The 21,065-nt window shown below is 41.6% G+C and overlaps 2 protein-coding genes across 5 annotated transcripts in view; one reads left to right on the forward strand and one right to left on the reverse strand.

Annotated features, from left to right (window-relative positions):
* LOC141148310 (guanylate-binding protein 1-like) overlaps window positions 1–21,065 on the reverse strand; it is a 1,084,899-nt gene that overhangs the window by 158,881 nt on the left and 904,953 nt on the right. The gene's annotated exons all lie outside the window — the stretch shown is intronic.
* Window positions 1–21,065, forward strand: part of LOC141148309 (guanylate-binding protein 6-like) — a 291,205-nt gene that overhangs the window by 35,397 nt on the left and 234,743 nt on the right. For 3 of the 4 annotated variants that reach the window (XM_073635617.1, XM_073635618.1, XM_073635619.1), the window contains 5 exons: window positions 7,840–7,949; window positions 9,051–9,238; window positions 18,060–18,311; window positions 19,951–20,228; window positions 20,502–20,714. The exons of the other annotated variant lie outside the window; for it this stretch is intronic. In XM_073635617.1, the coding sequence (XP_073491718.1) occupies window positions 7,840–7,949; window positions 9,051–9,238; window positions 18,060–18,311; window positions 19,951–20,228; window positions 20,502–20,714 (1,041 nt within the window). The remainder of the gene's footprint in view (window positions 1–7,839; window positions 7,950–9,050; window positions 9,239–18,059; window positions 18,312–19,950; window positions 20,229–20,501; window positions 20,715–21,065) is intronic. 4 annotated transcript variants of the gene reach the window in all.

Raw genomic sequence — 21,065 nt, forward strand, 5'->3', positions numbered from 1 at the left:
TTTTCATGGTTAGTTCTTCCGATAGGAGTGTTCTCGCTTTTGTTAATTCTTCCAATGTCGAGAGTGCAACAGTTCTTTTGTGTGTAATTTCTAATTTGTGAATTTGTTCTATCAGTGATCTTATTTTGGATTGTTGTTCTTTCTTCATTTTTGCTAACTTTGTAATGAATTCCACCCTTATGACACATTTGTGTGCCTCCCATTGTGAAGTAATGAGGTCTCATCATCTTCGTTACGTAAAAAGTAATCTTTCAGTGTATTATTAAGCTCTAATATGTCTATAGGGTTTTTCAATATGGCGGTATTGAGTCTCCATGTTTTAGTTATAGTGTTTTTTTTTAGCAAGCACAGATCCAGTTGTGAAATAAAGAAATAATCGATTCTAGAGTATTTCTGATGGACCTTGGAAAAGTATGTGAAATCTTTAGTTTGAGGGTTTAGGGTTCTCCAGGTGTCATGTAGCAATAGCTCCTGTAATTGGATTTTGATTCGTTTCAATGCCCTGTAAGGAAGACTCGATGCTCCATTGGAGGTATCTATGAGGGGTTTAAGGGGGTATTGAAGTCCCCTCCTAGTATAAGAATGCCTGAGGCAAAGGTCGTTAATATGTCTTTAATTTTGCGAAAGCACGCTACCTGGTTTGAATTAGGAGCATAAATGTTTGCAATTGTTATGGGGTGGTGGACCAATTTTCCTTTCAGGAAGATGTATCTTCCTCCTGGATCTAACATGGTGTCATGAATTTGGAACAAAGTCTGTTTAGATATCAGTATTGAGACTCCTTTCGTTTTCCCTTCTGGGCTGGTTGCGTGAAATGCTATGGGAAACCTTTTGTCTTGTATTTTCAGAATTTTGTCTGATTTAAAGTGGGTTTCTTGTATACAAACGATATTTGCTTTCTGTTTATGAAATTCATTTAGAAATTTGGTTCTTTTTTCAGGTATATTGAGTCTTTTTGCATTCACTGATAGTAACTTACATTTGCAATTAAAAAGTACGTGAACCCTTTTGGAATGATATGGATTTCTGCACAAATTGGTCATAAAATGTGATCTGATCTTCATCTAAGTCACAACAATAGACAATCACAGTCTGCCTAAACTAATAACACACAAAGAATTAAATGTTACCATGTTTTTATTGAACACACCATGTAAACATTCACAGTGCAGGTGGAAAAAGTATGTGAACCCCTGGATTTAATAACTGGTTGAACCTCCTTTGGCAGCAATAACTTCAACCAAACGTTTCCTGTAGTTGCAAATCAGACGTGCACAATGGTCAGGAGTAATTCTTGACCATTCCTCTTTACAGAACTGTTTCAGTTCAGCAATATTCTTGGGATGCCTGGTGTGAATCGCTTTCTTGAGGTCATGCCACAGCATCTCAATTGGGTTGAGGTCAGGACTCTGACTGGGCCACTCCAGAAGGCGTATTTTCTTCTGTTTAAGCCATTCTGTTGTTGATTTACTTCTATGCTTTGGGTCATTGTCCTGTTGCAACACCCATCTTCTGTTGAGCTTCAGCTGGTGGACAGATGGCCTTAAGTTCTCCTGCAAAATGTCTTGATAAACGTGGGAATTCATTTTTCCTTCAATGAAAGCAATCACTCCAGGCCCTGACGCAGCAAAGCAGCCCCAAACCATGATGCCCCCACCACCGTACTTCACAGTTGGGATAAGATTTTGATGTTGGTGTGCTGTGCCTCTTTTTCTCCACACATAGTGTTATATGTTTCTTCCAAACAACTCAACTTTGGTTTCATCTGTCCACAGAATATTTTGCCAGTACTCCTGTGGAACATCCAGGTGCTCTTGTGCAAACTGTAAATGTGCAGCAATGTTTTTTTGGACAGCATTGGCTTCCTCTGTGGTATCCTCCCATGAAATCCATTCTTGTTTAGTGTTTTACGTATCGTAGATTCCCTAACAGGGATGTTAGCATATGCCAGAGACGTTTGTAAGTCTTTAGCTGACACTCTAGGATTCTTCTTCACCTCATTGGGCAGTCTGCGCTGTGCTCTTGCAGTCATCTTTACAGGATGCCCACTCCTAGGGAGAGTAGCAGCAGTGCTGAATTTTCTCCATTTATAGACAATTTGTCTTACCATGGACTGATGAACAGCAAGGCTTTTGGAGATACTTTTATAACCCTTTCCAGCTTTATGCAAGTCAACAATTTTTAATCAAAGGTCTTCTGAGAGCTCTTTTGTGTGAGGCATCATTCACATCAGGCAATGCTTCTTGTAAAAAGCAAACCCAGAACTGGTGTGTGTTTATTATAGGGCAGCTGTAACCAACACCTCCAATCTCATCTCATTGATTGGACTCCAGTTGGCTGACACCTCACTCCAATTAACTCTTGGAGATCTCATTAGTCTATGGGTTCACATACTTTTTCCACCTGCACTGTGAATGTTTACATTGTGTGTTCAATAAAAACACGGTAAAATGTAATTCTTTGTGTGTTATTAGTTTAAGCAGACTGTGATTGTCTATTGTTGTGACTTAGATGAAGATCAGATCACATTTTATGACCAATTTGTGCAGAAATTCATATCATTCCAAACAGGTTCACATACTTTTTATTGCATCTGTAATTGATAATGGGATGATCTGTTGTTTATTGGTAGGCATTTTGAAATCTTTCTATTCGCTTTCCTAATCTCTTAACCACAGTATATTGGAATTGAGCTCTAGGAGATAGAGGAGGAATTTATTTTTTTTGTCCGTCCAAACGATATTCTTGGAAGTGTAAGTAAATTGGGGGGAGGGGGGGTAAAAAAAAGAAAAAAAGGAAAAAAGGGGAGGGGGAATGAGAAAGGTAGTGTTCCGGGGGTAGATTTAGACTCACTAGTCTACCCTTTTTTTTCCGAAGAAGACCGGTTGGTTCAAAGGGTAAAAAGGATTTCACTCTTTGTGTGGGTTTGAAGTCTAAGTAGGACCAAATGGGCTCTTTTTATTTCAAATTTACTCTCTTACAGCTGTTTGATGAGCAAGATGAGAGTATTCAGTTCTCTTCTTTTTCTTTACTTTTTTTTTTTTTTCCTTTTTTCTTTTCTTTTTTCTAGCACTCTGGGGCAGCTAACTACATCGATTATTTTAATGGCTAAGATTGATTATATGAAACAATGAGCACGGGAAAGGGTATATTTATTGGTCCGGTTAGTGAAACCAACACCCTTAGCTAAAGACACCTCATCCCAATAAGTATGAATACAAAGCTGAGGGGGAAGCGGACATTGAGGGGATTTTTGCGGTGTCTAATATAGAAGTACGCAACTACTGTATTATAAATAAAATACATTTTTTTTATTAACATAACATAGTTAAAAAGTGGACATAATGTTACAAAACAATGAAAGGTTATAAGCAATTGGTGGTCAAAAGTCGTTTACAGGTGAGTAGTAAGTCGCAGTAAGGCAAATTGCACATTAACCCGACATGTTTCGCTTTTATAGCTTCCTCAGGGGATGTGCAAAAGACTTTAATTTCTAATTTCTACTGAGACCACTAGGTAAATGAAAAGAAACAAAGTTACAACAAACGATTGAAACAGTGCAATAAAGAATTCAGTACAAAAATATAAATATAAGTGTGAACCCAGTTGCCTACACAACTCAACACTTACCCTGGACAAACGTTATACCCAAGAAACACCCGGCCAGGTCCCTACCCACAACCCACAAACCGAATCCAAGGGGGGTCAGTTTGGCACAGCCATTGAGGGCTGATAGGGAGACACTAAGGAACAACAAGATCACCACAAGGTTATATTGTTGTATCAATGACTTTAGGTAGAAGCAAAAAAAAAAAAAATATTATATGGTATAGTAATAAAGTGGTATAATAATAATAATTATATAGAAAAGAGGGGGTGACATAAGTCTCCTAGGTTAAATTAAATACTTACATCAAGGTCACTGATGGTAAGAGTATTCTAATTGTCTGTATGGAAGGTATGTTGGTAAGGCTTCAATCAAGAGATTGTGTGGAGTTGAATACAAGGACAGGCTAAAAAGATGGTGAACAGAGTATGATAATTAATCATTTATAGAGTTAATTTTAGTAATTAAGTGAGATACTTAGGTGCTGTAAGTTTGATAGTGAAAAGTGATATGAGCAAAGTTTTGGTAGGTGGTGATAAGAAACCGAATGGTTGTGTGAACATCAGTAATGACTAGAGAGGGTGAATAGTAACCAACTAGCCACACCAGGGCGCTGTGGAGCCAGAGAGGCTGCTTAATTATATACTCGTAAAGAAAACAAGGAGAGAAATAGCAGAAACCCCAAGGATAAAACGATGAGAATGTGGATATCCTCTTACCAGACAAACGAATGGTAATGAACAATAGGCAAAGCGTGTAGAAGTAGATAGATGTGTTTCATAGCATCTTACCAACACAGATTAGGCCACAGTGTAGTGTATCCCTCCGGCTCAGGCTGAATGAACAGCCTGATAAGCCGGTTTAAATCCGCCCTCCGACGAGCCGGCGTGTGACGTCGCCGGCTCGACGCGGACGTAAGAGATGCCAATGCGCATGCGCACCGGCCGCCATCCACCCTCCAAACTACACTGACCAGGAGACTTTGCGGTGAGGGGGAGTGGTCCAGGCACGTCCAAAAACGAGTAGGAGTGCCCCGGATCCCCTCTACCAATCACCGCAGCCCCATGCCAGTGCAGCTGATGGTAATGGGGGGAGTAAAATCACAGGTGGCCAAAGCCAACATGAGATTTTAGAGTGGCGGTCTGGCGATGCTAGGCGTGAAGCGGGCCTGCTAGAGAGTGGAAAAGGCAAGCCCTGAGCGTCCGTATGGCTAGCCGATATGAGCACCCCGGGACAGCGATCAGGGGACACGGATCGGGGACCAGGTGCATTCCAAGGAAAGAATGACACCAGGGACGTTATAACGTATATGGGTTATAGGGCAGTACCACATATTGCTAAAACACCATAAAGTGGAGTATAAAGTAGGCAACTACGTTCACATTACATAATTTAAAACTATGAAATCAAGTACAATACCATATTACAAGCAGATGCACTTATGTTATTACACAGAGACAAGTGAAGGCATTTAATCATCTACTGAGTATAAAATTAAAGTTAATACATGCTCTACCACAAAATATCAAGGTTATAAAATAGAAATATATGGTATAATTTGTAGAGTACGCACAGAAAAAAAAAAGCTTCTATAGTTCTGCAAATTATACCAAGGGGGGCGGGAGAAGAGGGGGACTGACACAAAGGGGGGGGTAAGACAAAAGTAAACTTCCAAAAGTATAAAGGACAGAATCAGTGAGAGGGGAAAGGCTCTAGTAGCACTGGGGAGCTATAGAAAGGATTTGAAGCTTAGATTTTCATTAAAGCCTGGAAAAATTGTGGCTTTTAAGTTGTAAATCCAGCGAGCTTCTAACTGTAGCAGTGTGCGATCAACGCTACCACCACGGGAGTCTGGAGGAATGTGCTCAAGCGCAAAGAATTTTGATGAATTGCGGGTTAAAGTTGTGGTGTATGCCAATATGTCGGCTAATGGCAGTTTCCATTTTGTGTTTTTTTATGGGTTTGATATGATCTCGTATGCGTTTATAGAATTGTCTTTTTGTTTTGCCCATATAAAATCCCCCACACCGGCATTGGGCAAAGTATACAATGCCTGGTGTTTGACAGGTGACTTTAAAGCGAATGGAATGCCATTTGCCGTTGGGTAATTTAAATTTAGTTTGTGTAGCGATATAATCGCATATGTCGCATGTTCCACAAGGGAAAGTGCCGCAATTCATTAATTCTAGAGGTGGTTGTGTAATTCTAAAATGGCTACGAACTAATTGATCCTTTAAAGAAGGAGCTCGTTTAAAGGTAATTTCAGGAACATTTTTTATGAACTTGCTCACAGTGGGATCTGCAGATAAGAGTGGCCAAAATTTTTTCACTATGCGTCTGAATTGTTGATGCGGACAGGTATATTGAGTAATGACTCATACATTATCTAGGTTTTTTTCAATCGTTTGTTGTAACTTTTTTTCTTTTCATTTACCTAGTGGTCTCAGTAGAAATTAAAAAATTAAAGTCTTTTGCACATCCCCTGAGGAAGCTATAAAAGCGAAACATGTCGGGTTAATGTGCAATTTGCCTTGCTGCGACTTACTACTCACCTGTAAACAACTTTTGACCACCAATTGCTTATAACCTTTCATTGTTTTGTAACATTATGTCCACTTTTTAACTATGTTATGTTAATAAAAAAATTGTATTTTATTTATAATACAGTAGTTGCATACTTCTATATTAGATACCGCAAAAATCCCTTCAATGTCCGCTTCCCCCTCAGCTTTGTATTGGTAGTTTATAGTGTTTGGATATCGTGGAGTATACGTTTTGAATCTATAGACAGCAAACCTTAATGCTTTAATGCAACATCTCTTTAATGCATAGAATATGAAGATGTACCTTGCTGTCTTTGTCAAATAAGACAGTATCTGAATTTAATGGCTAGAATCCTTTAAGCATTTATGTGATTCGGCTACTAGAGGGAGACATTGTATTGGTGATTTGTATGTTGTACGTATAATAATGAAGTTAGAGCCATATCCCATTGACATATAGGAAATTAAGTAGATTGTTAATGAATGCAGATATAAATACTTATGTTTAACATATAAAATAACAATTTGTCTTTGTATTCATATTATCTCCAGAGCTAGCTTGTATAGATGTAAGGCAACATGGTGATCGAGGTCATATGTAAGATGTTGTTTAATATGCTGAGGGTACTTCAGGTAAAGATAAAATTATCGTATTGTCAAGCTAAATGTTGCTCGTAGAGAAGAATTTTTTTTTGTCATTTTATTTTTTTATTTATTTTTTTTTTTCCTTTTTTGGGGTGAAGGACTAAGTATTATGTAATATAACATTTTGTATCCTCAATAATAGAGTTTGGGTGTTGTGATCCTGACAAGTTTTCCTGACACCAAGAGAAAAATGGTGACATGGAGGACACAGCCTGTGATTGACAGCCTCAGCTCTGTTTCTGTGTGCTGTAGTGGAGGGTGGGAGGGGTGTCTGACAGCTCAAACAAACATTATAAATCTGGACTTTGAATAGATGTAGAGAAAAGAAGACTACAGATAAAAAGGTAGAAGTTATGTAGGAGGGTTTCTTTCATCTCTGCGTATCACCTGAGACCAGTCAATTCACTGGGTATATGTAAGGGTTTACAACCACTTTACGGTTGTGATTCTGGGATCGGGGGACTTATTGGAATTTGAATAATTTGGCACTTGGTGCTATTCTGATCTGTACTGTTTTTGTTGAGCTAGCCAGGTCAACAGCATGCTTCCCCTCCCCCCACTGCTGTTTGACCCACTGCTCAGCAAGACATTCATTTCCAAAGAGGTCTAGGTGACAACACCTGTCTCTGGCAGTAGACACGTGCTGGGAATGGACACCATTATTCACATAGAAGAAGGAAGGGCTGTCAGCTTGGATCATAACACAAGCCTCCAGCTAGTAGACAGAGAAGAGGGGGTGGTGGCTACAGTGCCTTGCATAAATTGGGCTTCAGCCTGGGGTGGAGTTAATAACCAGCATAGGCAGAAAAAGAGATGTGCTTTTACTGCACAATATGCCCACTGATTAGAACAGGACCAATTGCTATATGCAGAGAGAGACTCAACAACTGTTTTAAAGTTGTAGTGATTCTTCTTTTTTAAGGTAAGAAAATGGGGTTTTAGTTTAGCTATTTTCAAAATAGGTGCAAATAAAGATGAGTTTGTAGATGTGTGCAATGCCTACCGTACATTTGTGTTTTTATATTTTTTGTTCTTTTGTTTAAGGGGGATACAAGAAATGACAGCAAGATCTTCACCCTTGCAGTCCTGCTAAGCAGCGCCCTAATCTATAACGGCATAGGCACCATCTGCCAGGATGATCTAGACAAATTAAAGTATCCTTTTATAACAAGTTACAAGACAGAATTTGAATTAAAACTCATCTCGGGGTAAAACATTTCCCCCCAATCCCTCCAACAACCATACCCATTTAAGCATTTTCCACAGGTTCCCACCATGTGATCCCTCACAGCACCTCATCTAAAGTGTGGAGTATGAGGATGATCCACCAGTGGAGTCCTGGCCTGCCGACTGGTCTCCTCGTTATGATGTCATGCCACTGGAAGTGCCAATTCTGCTGCTTGAAGTCTTCAGGGCCCTGTGTGGACCCTTCCAATGGACATCCTAGTCATATGAATTTAATCCAAAGGACATGTCAAAGAAAAGTTCTTGAAGTCAAAAGTGGTACCTTTTTGATTCTGCAAATGACAACAGGACAGTCAAACGTATTTCAGGGGCTCAGCACTTGAACTTCATCAAGTCTCTAAAATAAACTAGGTATTAGCTAGCTGCTCTGGCGCCTTTTTAAAAATGTATCCTCCTGGTTTGGGTTGAATTTTTCCAGGAGCTTTGCTCTGGATCCAACTGATATTTTGTTAAGTTTAGAGCCCTAAAAAAGGGGAATGCTGAGGCCCCCAAACACATCGAATGTCTGGTGTTTTTATGCTGTTCTTTGCATAAACAATAAAATACCACTTTGTACTCTATGTACTTTTGTTTGGCGCTCTCTTTTGCTTGACATGAATATGGACTGCTCAAATCTGGTGACCTCTGCCTTTCGAGAGGAGCACAATGTTTTGTGAAGAGCTGCCAGACACACATTTTTTGGCTTTATAAGGCCTTTTCTCATGATATATTGGGGATCCATATCCAGCACCTCATCTTCATCTCAGGAGAGAGTGAATAGGAAGTGTCCACCTTGCTGGGGAGCAATATGGGCACAAGCATAAGAGCCATCCTACACCACAGTCCATAAGAAAGAAAATGTCATGTGACTTTAGATTGAGGTAAGTAGATTTGTTTTAGATTAGTTAAGCAGAGTATGAGGGTTCTTTTTATTTCTCGCTATCCCAGAGATCATGTTTAAAATACTCTAGTTCTAATCCTAACTAGATAAGTGGAAAAAACTGTTATATATCCTTATAAACATTTGAAAGATTTGTGGGGGAACTCACTGAATTAATCAAGGTAAAGACTGATAACATTCAGGACCAGGAGGAAGCCTTTTCCACATACTTCCCCATATTTATCTGGGCAGTCAGAGATTTCATGCTGGAACTGGAGCTTAATGGGGAACCGATCTCAGAAGATGATTACCTGAATAACGCCCTGAAGCTTAAAACATGTATGTATATGAATTATCTATAAACCAAACAAAGCATTTCAAAGCATTTTATCGTAGTCCTTACATAAGAAGCTAGGACACTGAAAGTGGACCTGTGCTTTGTTTATTTATGGAAAAAAGCAACATTTTTTCTTTGGTGCCATTTTCCCTTCACCAGCGATTTGCCCAACACTTCTCACATATTCATTAAAAATATTAAAGGGGTTTGATCCCTTATCTGCCATTTACTGATCAGCTGGCTTCATAGGATAAGATCTCCTCTACAGGTGAGCAAACTTCTGAAGACTGGGATCAGTTGTGGTTTGGCTGAACTTTTTAAAGTGAGCCTCTAAAATCTTATTAAAGATAAAAAAGAGACAGGGCGTCTCCATCTCCATGTAAACCTTTTACAGTGAAACCTCAGATTGCGAGTAACGCGGTTAACGAGCGTTTCGCAATACGAGCATTTCTTTTTTGAAAATCCTGACTCGGTTTGCGAGTGTTGTCTCACAAAACGAGCAGGATTCAAGCCAAAGTGGTGTGCAGTACCGCATTTTGCTGGAGGTGCGGGGGAGTCAGAGCCGAGCGGAGCCGTTCGTAAATACTCGGAAAAACTCGGAAATACTCTGTTCCCCGCGCCTTTCCAAGGTTTTCCGAGTTCAGCCGAGCTGTCCCCGAGCCTTTCTGAGTATTTCCAAGGCTCTCCGGCGCCCCCCCCACCTCTGGCCACATGCGGTATTGCATGCCACAGAAGTCAATGTGGAACAAATTATTTTCGTTTTCATTGGCTTCTATAGGGAAACTCGCTTTGATATGCGAGTGCTTTGGATTACGAGCATTCTCCTGGAATGGATTATGCTCGTAATCCAAGGTTCCACTGGATTATAAGAAAAAGCAAAAAAAATGCACCCACTTCATCAGGGATAATGGCTCTGAAATGTGTAGCTATGCCCCCCTGATATTCTGGCTTCACTGCTACCCATTCCGAAGCTGAGCTGAGTGTAGCCGAATCGACATTCTCCCAGAAGCCGCCACCAAGCATTTCTGGAGAGCTTGCATTACACTTTCAGACTGATAGCACTTCCTATCCTCTCACAAGTAGCTTCCTGGCCACATTCTGCTAACATCCGTGTATACTACCTGCTTGCCTGCTGATCTCTGCACGGCGCTCCGGCAGCTTCAAGCGAAGCTCTGTATCATCCAGCCGCTTTCCTGCCAATCTCTACACAAGCAGGTCCACATATAGCTTTCATTTGAGATATGCAGATTTTATCTCTGATGCAGTGAGTGCATTATTTTATTTGTCTTTCCTTATAATAAATGGTTTACACTTAGACGGGTGGCACCTTCTCTTTTTTTTATCTTTTTTATATGTGTATTAGGTTTGCCAGGGACCTGGTATAGAGGAGCAGCCTCCATCATTTTAAGTGACTTTTTAGTGGACTTTTAACCCTTCAAACATGTTGACATTTATTTGACCGTCCCTCCCATGCATGACACATTTCGTAGTTTCAATGGCCACAATATTATTCTAGATATCAGCGCAATGGTCTTTCCTCTCTTACCTCCAAGATGTCTGAACCAGAAATCACAAATGAAATCAGTGGAAATTGGAACCAGTCTTCAAAAATGATGTATTATAGAGCAGCAAATAATGCAAAATTGTATAGAATGGTTTGGGACGTTCATGTTAGCCCTGTCTGGTGAGATGACGGGACCAAATAAAATAGCCTGAGATACTTCTTCCATGGAATTCTAGAGGGAAACTAAAATAGGAGGATGGGAACTGGTGGCACTGGCAGTCAATCTAAGGGTGTGCAGGGGACAGCAGAAACAGATATGAGGCAGAAGCTCAGAAGCAGCCTTTGGTTCCTTTTCTAAAAGAACCCTTTGGGAAAATGAGCTGCCACAAAAACACTGAAATTCTGTAACAGTTCATTGAAATTCATGAAATTCAGTTCAAATTTAACACGTTTTAAATTTTGGGATCCACTCCAATCACCTATCTTTAGCTCTACTATGTATCTAGTGATAAATCGATAGAACTGAAAATTGGTTTCAGTGGATCGACAGTAAGGAGATTTTTCCCTCACTGAAGCAGATCTGTGATTAAAATGTAGTATGAGTAGACTCTGTTCTGGTCCTTGGTTGCTATCTCTCTGATAGCAATAAAGCCTTGTGTTAAGGCTTGATGAAGACTAGTGCCTCCCAAAGGCACTGCACTCAGCTGGCTCCCATTAGTGAAATAAAAGAGTCACTAGTCTTCATCAGGGATTAACACAGGTCCCATAGTGCATTCTGTTGTGATTTTATTGACGTCAACTGTTGCAGCTTTGAAGAAGGGCTTTTTTTTTTCTAAAACATGTTGGCTGTATCTGATGTTTTTAACCATTAAATGTTTCAAGTAGTTGTTTAACTGAGATGAACTTTTGTACCAGTCAGTCTTTCATACTCAGTTCCACTGTGGCAGGCTGAGTAGGGTTGAAGCACAACTGATGAACTTCTTAAGTGTTGCTAGTTATGAAAAATCCATTGTGAATCTTCATCACTACTGGATGACTTAAAACAATAGTAAACCGCTGTGTGCGTTTTTTTTTTTTTCCAACCTGCAAGGCAATATCATAATGTGTAAGAATGCATTGCATACTGGCACATTATGTAAAACTTACCTGACTGTGAAGCCCTCCAGCGCTGCGCTGTCACTGCTGAGAGGGCTGACATCGTTACCTTGTCTACCTTCCGAACTCCATTGGTGTGAGTTTCCGGAGCCACAAAGGCGTCACTCCTGCGCATGCACGTGGGAGCCACCACTTACGACACAGGACTCTGGAGGAATGGCCCGGGTGGCCGTTCCTTCAGAGCGCATGCACCCGTGACGTCACCACCTGCATGTACAGTAAATATCTCCTAAACTGTGCATGTTTAGGAGATATTTACAGTACCTATAGGTAAAAGTCAGAGATGGGAGTTTTCTCTCACTTTCAGAGGCCATAAGAGGACTTCTGAAAATTGAGGGTGGGTTGCCCACAGGTTTTTGCAGGTTCCATAAGGTGTTAGCAGTACATATGCTGAATGAGAGGGGTCCTCAGAGGTGTGTCACAATGGCTGTAGAATAGGCTATATTTGTACAACTTGCAGAAGGTAATGAGAATGTCTTTCAGCATCTTAGAAAAAAAAATCCAGACCAGAGGTTTGCATGCACTACCGTCCTCACTGTATGAAACCCCATGTCTCCCATTTATAGAATTACCCAGATTGCTTCAACAGTTTTGCAATGTGACATACACCCGAAGCTCACCACACCCCCTCCCTCTTGTAGTTCCTGAACTCACCTGCTTCTGCTGGGATCCCAGGACCACAAAAAACAGCATCATATTGGGGATTTAGAAGAAGATCAGGGAACACTCTGCAAAGTATGAATCTGCTTTGAGCATATCCAGGTTCAAAGCTGTCAATGCCGCGATGGTAAAACAGTGACAGTTTACAAATTTCAAAGGTAGAGGTGATACGGGACTTTATGGGTGCTCAATCACATAGTACAAAAAGATTTATTTGATTTTTTTTAAACATTAGTATTTATTTGAACATAATTGTATTAAAACTATTTGTACAACCAATTGGTATCATTATTCAGATACATGTAGCATTTGATCAACACCACGGTTGTACTTCCAACATGTTTTGCCGCATTCGGCTTCTTCAAAGGAAAGCATGAAGAGTTCACTGATAAGGAAAAAAAACAAAATCAATAATAAACAAAGTATAATACACTCATATTAAAGCTCCATAACATACATAAAATGAAAAAACAGCACAAAGGAGGAGTCTGTCCACATACAGTACCTGACCGCGAGATTGTGTTTCCAGCGCGATAGCATCGCGCTGGCTCTCGGCGACAGGGTACTGTGCATGTCACGCTGGCTCACTCATCGGGAAAGGAAAACTTTGTTTTCCTTCCGCGATGAGTGACAGGCAGTGCTGACAGCTGTCTGGTATGAATCCTGAGGCGGGAACACCGCGCCAAATTTTAAATGAAAAAACCGGCGTGGGTTTCCCCCCCAGGGGCATACCAGGCCCTTAGGTCTGGCATGGATTGTAAGGGGAACCCCCTACGCCGAAAATTCGGCGTGGGGGTCCCCCCAAATCCATACCAGACCCTTATCCGAGCATGCAGCCCGGCCGGCCAGGAGAGGGGGGGACGAGCGAGCGCCCCCCCTCCTGAGCCTTACCAGGCCGCATGCCCTCAACATGGGGGGGTGGGTGCCTTGGGGGAGGGGGGCGCCCTGCGGGGGCCCCCCCCACCCCAAAGCACCTTGTCCCCATGTTGATGAGGACAAGGGCCTCTTCCCGACAACCCTGGCCGTTGGTTGTCGGGGTCTGCGGGCGGGGGGCTTATCGGAATCCGGGAGCCCCCAGCAGCGGCGAGACAGCGGCAGCAGACCGGGCCCCTCGCTGGCAATAGAGCTGGAAGAAGATAGCGGCGGGGCCCGGGAGAAGTCGGAAGGAGACCCCCCGAAGTCGGAAAAAGAGCCCGGAGCTGACTAATAAATGACTCTTAAAACCTGTGTACTGTGTTTTTTTTATATTGACACTTTTCCCTAGGTGAATGGGTAGGGGTACCATGTACCCCAAACTCATTCACACAGGGTGGGGGGCCGGGATCTGGGGGCCCCCTTATTAAAGGGGGCTCCCGGATTCCGATAAGCCCCCCGCCCGCAGACCCCGACAACCAACGGCCAGGGTTGTCGGGAAGAGGCCCTTGTCCTCATAAACATGGGGACAAGGTGCTTTGGGGTGGGGGGGCCCCCGCAGGGCGCCCCCCTCCCCCAAGGCACCCACCCCCCCATGTTGAGGGCATGCGGCCTGGTACGGCTCAGGAGGGGGGGCGCTCGTTCGTCCCCCCTCTCCTGGCCGGCCGGGCTGCATGCTCGGATAAGGGTCTGGTATGGATTTGGGGGGACCCCCACGCCGATTTTTCGGTGTAGGGGGTTCCCCTTACAATCCATGCCAGACCTAAGGGCCTGGTATGCCCCTGGGGGGGAACCCACGCCGTTTTTTTCATTTAAAATTTGGCGCGGTGTTCCCACCTCAGGATTCATACCAGACAGCTGTCAGCGCTGCCTGTCACTCATCGCGGAAGGAAAACAAAGTTTTCCTTTCCCGATGAGTGAGCCATCTCGGCGCTGGCTCCTGCGACGGGGCTCGCAGGTGTCAAATCTCGCCGAGAAATGCGGTGAGATTGAAACAATATCGCGGTCACCTACTGTAGGCCACACGTACCAAATGCCAGGGGGGTGAGGAGGCCTCAAATAATCTATTAATAAATATATGTCAATAAAACAAAAAATAATTAAATAAATAAAACAAATAGGTACACCTGTAACTCAAAAAGATTCTACTTCAGTTTATTCTGTTACATATATTTTCTGTGATATTTACTCAAATCAGATGCCAGTGTAGGAAGTCTCAATGTCCACGAGATGACAGGCCAGGAATACTTAGTTACATAGTTACATAGTTATGAAAAAAGACACAAGTCCATCTACTTCAACCATAAAAATAAATAAAAAATAATATCAATAATAACAATCCAATATACTCAATGCTATATATTTATATATATATATATATATATATATATATATATATATATATATATACGTATATATATATATATATATATATATATATATATATATATATATATATATACGTATATATATATATATATATATATATATATATATATATATATATATATATACATATATATATATATTGGGAACGGAAAGTATTCAGACCCCCTTAAATTTTTCACTCTTTGTTATATTGCAGCCATTTGCTAAAATCATTTAAGTTATTTTTTTTTTCCTCATTAATGTACACACAGCACCCCATATTGACAGAAAAACACAGAATTGTTGACATTTTTGCAAATTTATTAAAAAAGAAAACCTGAAATATCACATGGTCCTAAGTATTCAGACCCTTTGCTTTGACACTCATATATTTAACTCAGGTGCTGTCCATTTCTTCTGATCATCCTTGAGATGGTTCTACACCTTCATTTGAGTCCAGCTGTGTTTGATTATACTGATTGGACTTGATTAGGAAAGCCACACACCTGTCTATATAAGACCTTACAACTCACAGTGCATGTCAGAGCAAATGAGAATCATGAGGTCAAAGGAACTGCCTGAAGAGCTCAGAGACAGAATTGTGGCAAGGCACAGATCTGGCCAAGGTTACAAAAATAATTCTGCTGCACTTAAGGCTCCTAAGAGCACAGTGGCCTCCATAATCCTTAAATGGAAGATGTATGGGACGACCAGGACCCTTCCTTTAGCTGGCCATCCGGCCAAACTGAGCTATTAGGGGAGAAGAGCCTTGTTGAGAGAGGTAAAGAAGAACTCAAAGATCACTGTGGCTGAGCTCCAGAGATGCAGTCGGGATATGGGAGAAAGTTGTAGAAAGTCAATCATCACTGCAGCCCTCCACCAGTTGGGGCTTCATGGCAGAGTGGCCCGACAGAAGCCTCTCCTCAGTGCAAGACACATGAAAGCCCGCATGGAGTTAGCTAAAAAAAACACCTGAAGGACTCCAAGATTGTGAGAAATAAGATTATTTGGTCTGATGAGACCAAGATAGAACTTTTTGGCCTTAATTCTAAGCTTGAGTGGAGACTGGAGTGGATGTGGCTTGAGTGGAGACTTCAACCTCAACACAGTGCATTAAGAATAGCTATCAAAAAACCCTTTACCTGCAATTAACTGTACAGCCAAGCATGGGCTCCCTGAGACTTCAGCTTCACTTTGTTTTTTTTTGCCTTATTAGTGAACTCATCATGCTTTCCTTTGAAGAAGCCGAATACGGCGAAACATGTCGGAAGTACAACCGTGGTGTTGATCCAATGCACCTGAATAATGATACCAAATGGTTGTACAAATAGTTTTAATACAATTATGTTCAAATAAATACTAATGTTTTAAAAAAAATAAAAAATGTACTATGTGATTGAGCACCCATAAAGTCCCGTATCCCTGCTAACTTTGAAATAAAAAAAATTGGGATGTTGGTACCATGATTAATGTGCTTCTGGTTATGTCCTCATACTTTTTTTAAAAAGTGACAGTTTACAGTGTGCATGGAAACCTCACAAGTATGTGTTGTATATAGCACATGCAATGTGGAGAAGGGTCCTTGTTGTGAGGAACTACAACATACAACACAATTTAGTTTTATAGCAGTTTTTAGTGCAGTGCATGGCTTCTCTGGGAAGATCCCTTTGATTTCCAAAGAATTATGCTGAAAATTGCCATCTATTCTCTGATTTTCAGCTTACAAGCAAACTCTCCATAAAAAATCCCTTTCGGGCTCATGCTCACTGCAGCTCAAAGAAGCGGCTCCTACAAGCTTTTGAGCTTTCTTGAGCTCTCATTTTTTTATGCCTGAACCCCCCCCTCCATGTTAGCCAATGTGTCCTTGCACATTATGGCTTTTTCAGGAGATTACAGGCATATGCTCTTGAAGGCAGAAAAAACCTCCATCAAACTTGTGTTTTTGAGAGGAGCTTTCGAGCAGAAAAGATGCCTAATGCCGTGTACACACGACACAAATTTGATCGCGTGTGGGCTTCATCGGACCTTTGCTGTCGAAAAATCAGACGAACTTTAGAAATAGAACATGTTTCAAATCTTTCTGACGGATTCGAGTCCGGTCGAAAAATCAGTTCGTTGGTATGCTAGTACTGATGGACAAACAATGACGCAAGGGCAGCTATTGGCTACTGGCTACGAACTTCCTTATTCTGGTTCGGTCGTATGTCATCACAGTCAAATCCTTCGGACTTTGTTGTGATCGTGTGTAGACAAGTCCTATTCGACGGAACTCCGTCGTAACTTCCGTCGAAAGTCCGTCGGAAAGACCGTGGGACCTTTGATGCCGAAAATTCTGGTCGTGTGTACACGGCATAAGTGCCCAAAAAAGAAATGAGCTAAGGGGAGGGTTTGTGAAAAAAACACTTATGCTCAAAAAAGCCCAAAGAAGTTTAAAGAAGCTCAAAGACGCTCAATAAAAACATAAAAAAGAGCCCAAAAAGGTACAAGCTTCTTCAAGTTGAAATAAAAGCTCAAGTGCCTGTAAAAACAGCTTTTTTTTTTTAGCTGCAGTGTGCATGAACCCTAAAGCCTCGTACACACGATCGGATAATCCGCCGGGAATTGTGTGATGGCAGGCTGTTTGTATGCTCCATCGGACAATTGTTGTCGGATTTTCTGCAGACAAAAATGGGATAGCACGCTTTAAAATTGTCCGCCAACAAATGTGTGTTGTCGGATTATCCGATCCGTCAGACAAAACTCCAAAGTGCAAACACGCATGCTCGGAAGCAATGCTCACCATAACACAACATTAGCAGAATTTGCCCAAAGGGTGGCGCTAAAGAGCTGAAAAACCACACAGTTTCTTGTTTGTTGGCTGACAATTCTTTGCCGTTTGTATGCAAGACAAGTTCATGGCCAACGTCCTTCGGACAAAAGTCCTACGCTTTGTCCGCAGAAAGTCCGATTGTGTGTACGAGGCTTTAAATCCATGGCCCCTCCCCCACCAAATAAAATGCAGCTCAGGTTACAGGACTCTTTTTTCGGGCAGCATCAATCAAGACTGAGGATAGACTGTGAGTACAGGACCCTTCGGGGAGAGGGGGAAGCTATGGCAAACAGGATAGGGGAGCCCGGAGTAAAATAATCCTAGGGATGATGGATATTTAGCTGATACCAATGTTTAGTAAGGAAACTAAAATAACAAATGATAACTTCTACAATTCTTGTTTGATTTTCTGAAGCTGAGAGTTCATCATCAAAGGAGGAGGAATATAATGACCTTAGGCGTCGCCTCCGGATGTATTTCGGGAAACGGAAATGCTTTGTGTTTGAAACACCAACTGACTCCAGAAGAGAACTTAAGGAATTAGAAGAGCTACCCGGTGAAAGACTAAGTAAGAAATTTCTGTCTCAGAGCGCCCTCTTCTGTGACTACATTTTCAAGAATGCTGAGATTAAGAGAGTTGATATCACAGTCGACGTCACTGGACACAGTGAGTTAATCTAATGATGTATAGCTTTCATCAAATACGTTAAAGTGTACAGTGCCTTGCAAAAGTATTCACCCCCCTTGGCTTTTTACCTATTTTGTTACATTACAGCCTTTAGTTTAATGTTTTTTTTTATCTGAATTATATGTGATGGATCAGAACACAATAGTCTAATGCCCCGTACACACAAGCGTATTTTCCGTCGGAAAAAACTTGGATGGTTTATCCGACGGAATTCCGCTCAAGCTTGGCTTGCATACACACGGTCACACAAAAGTTCTCGGAACTTTCGACCGCCAAGAATGCGGTGACGTACAACACTACGACGAGCCGAGAAAATTAGATTCAATGCTTCCGAGCATGCGTCGAATTGTTTCTGAGCATGGATAGGAATTTTGCGCATTGGCATTTGTACAGACGATCAGAATTTCCGATCAGAACTTTTTCCGACTGAAAAATTGAGAACATGCTCTCAATCTTTTGCTGGCTGGAATTCTGCCAGCAAAAGACCGATGGAGCATACACACGGTCACATTTTCCGACCAAAAGCTCAGTCTTTTGCTGGAGGCATTTCCAATCGTGTAAACATTAGAAAAATATATACCTAAAACTATTTTTCAGAAACAAAAAAAACGATAACTGGCCTGTGCGTATGCATTAAAGCGGAGCACCGCCGAAAGAAGTCAGCAGCTACAAATACTGCAGCTGCTGACTTTTAAAACATGGACACTTACCTGTCCAGGGCGCCCGCGATGTCGGCACCCGAGGCCGAAGCGTCTCTCCGTCCTCGGGTGCTGCCGCCTCCATCTTCGTTAAGGGAATCAGGAAGTGAAGCCGTGCGGCTTCACTTCCCGGTTCCCTACTGCGCATGCGCGAGTCGCGCCGCGCAATACGGATGCTCCCTGCTGCCTCTGGGACCTGTGTGTGTTTCCCAGCAGGCAGCGGGAGGAAGCAGGAAGTGGCGTAAATAACCGCAGATTCTGCGGCTATTTATGCCGGAAGTGGGTACAGATACCTGTAATATACAGGTATCTGTACCCCCCTCCCCCCTGAAAGGTGCCAACTGTGTCACCGGAGGGGGGGAGGAATCTGATTAGTGGAAGTTCCACTTTTGGGTGGAACTCCACTTTAACCTCCTTTATTATGAAGCCCATAAAAAGCTCCGGTGCAACCAATTATCTTCAGAAGTCACATAATTAGTGAAATGATGTCCACCTGTGTGCAAACTAAGTGTCACATGATCTGTCATTACATATACACACCTTTTTGAAAGGCCCCAGAGGCTGCTACACCTAAGCAAGAGGCACCACTAACCAAACACTGCCATGAAGACCAAGGAACTCTCCAAACAATTAAAGGACAATGTTGTTGAGAAGTACAAGTCAGGGTTAGGTTATAAAAAAAATGCAAATCTTTGATGATCCCTAGGAGCACCATCAACTCTATCATAACCAAGTGGAAAGAACATGGCACATGGCACAACAGCAAACCTGCTCTCTCTCTCTCTCTCTCTCTCTCTCTCTCTCTCTCTCTCTCTCTCTCTATATATATATATATGTGTATGTATGTAGATATATATATATATATATATATATATATATATATATATTTATCTACATACATGTTTTTCCAATTTCCTCAGGATTGGGCGAGCTGGCAAATCTTTACACTGAAGCTCTAAACTCCTCTAATGTTGCCTGCTTGGAGGAGGTGGTGGTTTCCTTGGCTGAAAAGGAAAACAAAATGGCCGTTGAGGAAGGAACAAAGCTCTATGAGGACAGGATGAAGACCATTGTGTTGCCCACTGAAACACTCAACCAGTTCCTGGATCTGAGCACACAGTACGAAGAGGAAGCTAGAAAGGTATTTTTGGAAAGATCGATCAAGGATACAGATGAGAAATTCCTCAACGAATTTATGGTGAGTTTTTATGTTGTATATAAGCCCTGCCCGGTCTGTGTCTGTTCAACTTGGGACTGCCTACACAGGGATGCATGGAACACCTGTGCATCTCTGTGCAGGCTGTGTGAACGAGACCTTAGGCTTTTTTTCCACAAAAAGTTTAGGTAATGGCAGTGGGTGTAAAGAACTAAAGTTTATTTTCGATCTTCTAATCAAGAATAACTAGTAACTGGAAATAGTGCAAAAGGTTTGACAAGGGAACTCGTGTTTTTTAATTTTTTATTCTATAAGGAAATTGTAAAGAGGACAAGAATGGAGTTTAGTGTTATGAATGAGGAGAAGTCTCGGGAGAAATGCGAGGCTCTTATTAAGAAACATTCTGCGGGCTTGGAAAAAGCTTTGGCTGAAGGAAAATTCTGTGTGCCTGGAGGACATGTAACGTTCAAGAAGAACTTAAAAGCCATAAAACAAAAATATAGCAGTGAAAGAGAAAAAGGAGTAAAGGTTGGTGGACTTATTATTACTTATCATTCGGGATTAATCATGAAGTACAACTCATTATGCATCGTAAAATCACAGATTGCATTGTTGCATTATCAGAACACCAATGTGGCAGTTACCAGTTCTGGAGCACTGTTAATAAAGTAGGAATATTTAGGAATATTTAAATTTTAGGAATATTTGCCTTGCACTTCTTCATCCCTCTGGAATCCAAAATTTGGATGTTGTTAGATTTGGATAGGATTTAATTAGTCCAATCCAAATGTCAGTGTTATGTTTGGTGACTCAGATTGTCAAAGGACTTCTAGGGGAAGAAAGGCTGAAGGCAGCTCCAAAGACTATTCCTGAATTTTA

The sequence above is a fragment of the Aquarana catesbeiana genome, linkage group LG06 (genome assembly GCF_042186555.1).
Source record: "Aquarana catesbeiana isolate 2022-GZ linkage group LG06, ASM4218655v1, whole genome shotgun sequence".
In the NCBI taxonomy this organism is placed as follows: Eukaryota; Metazoa; Chordata; class Amphibia; order Anura; family Ranidae; genus Aquarana; species Aquarana catesbeiana.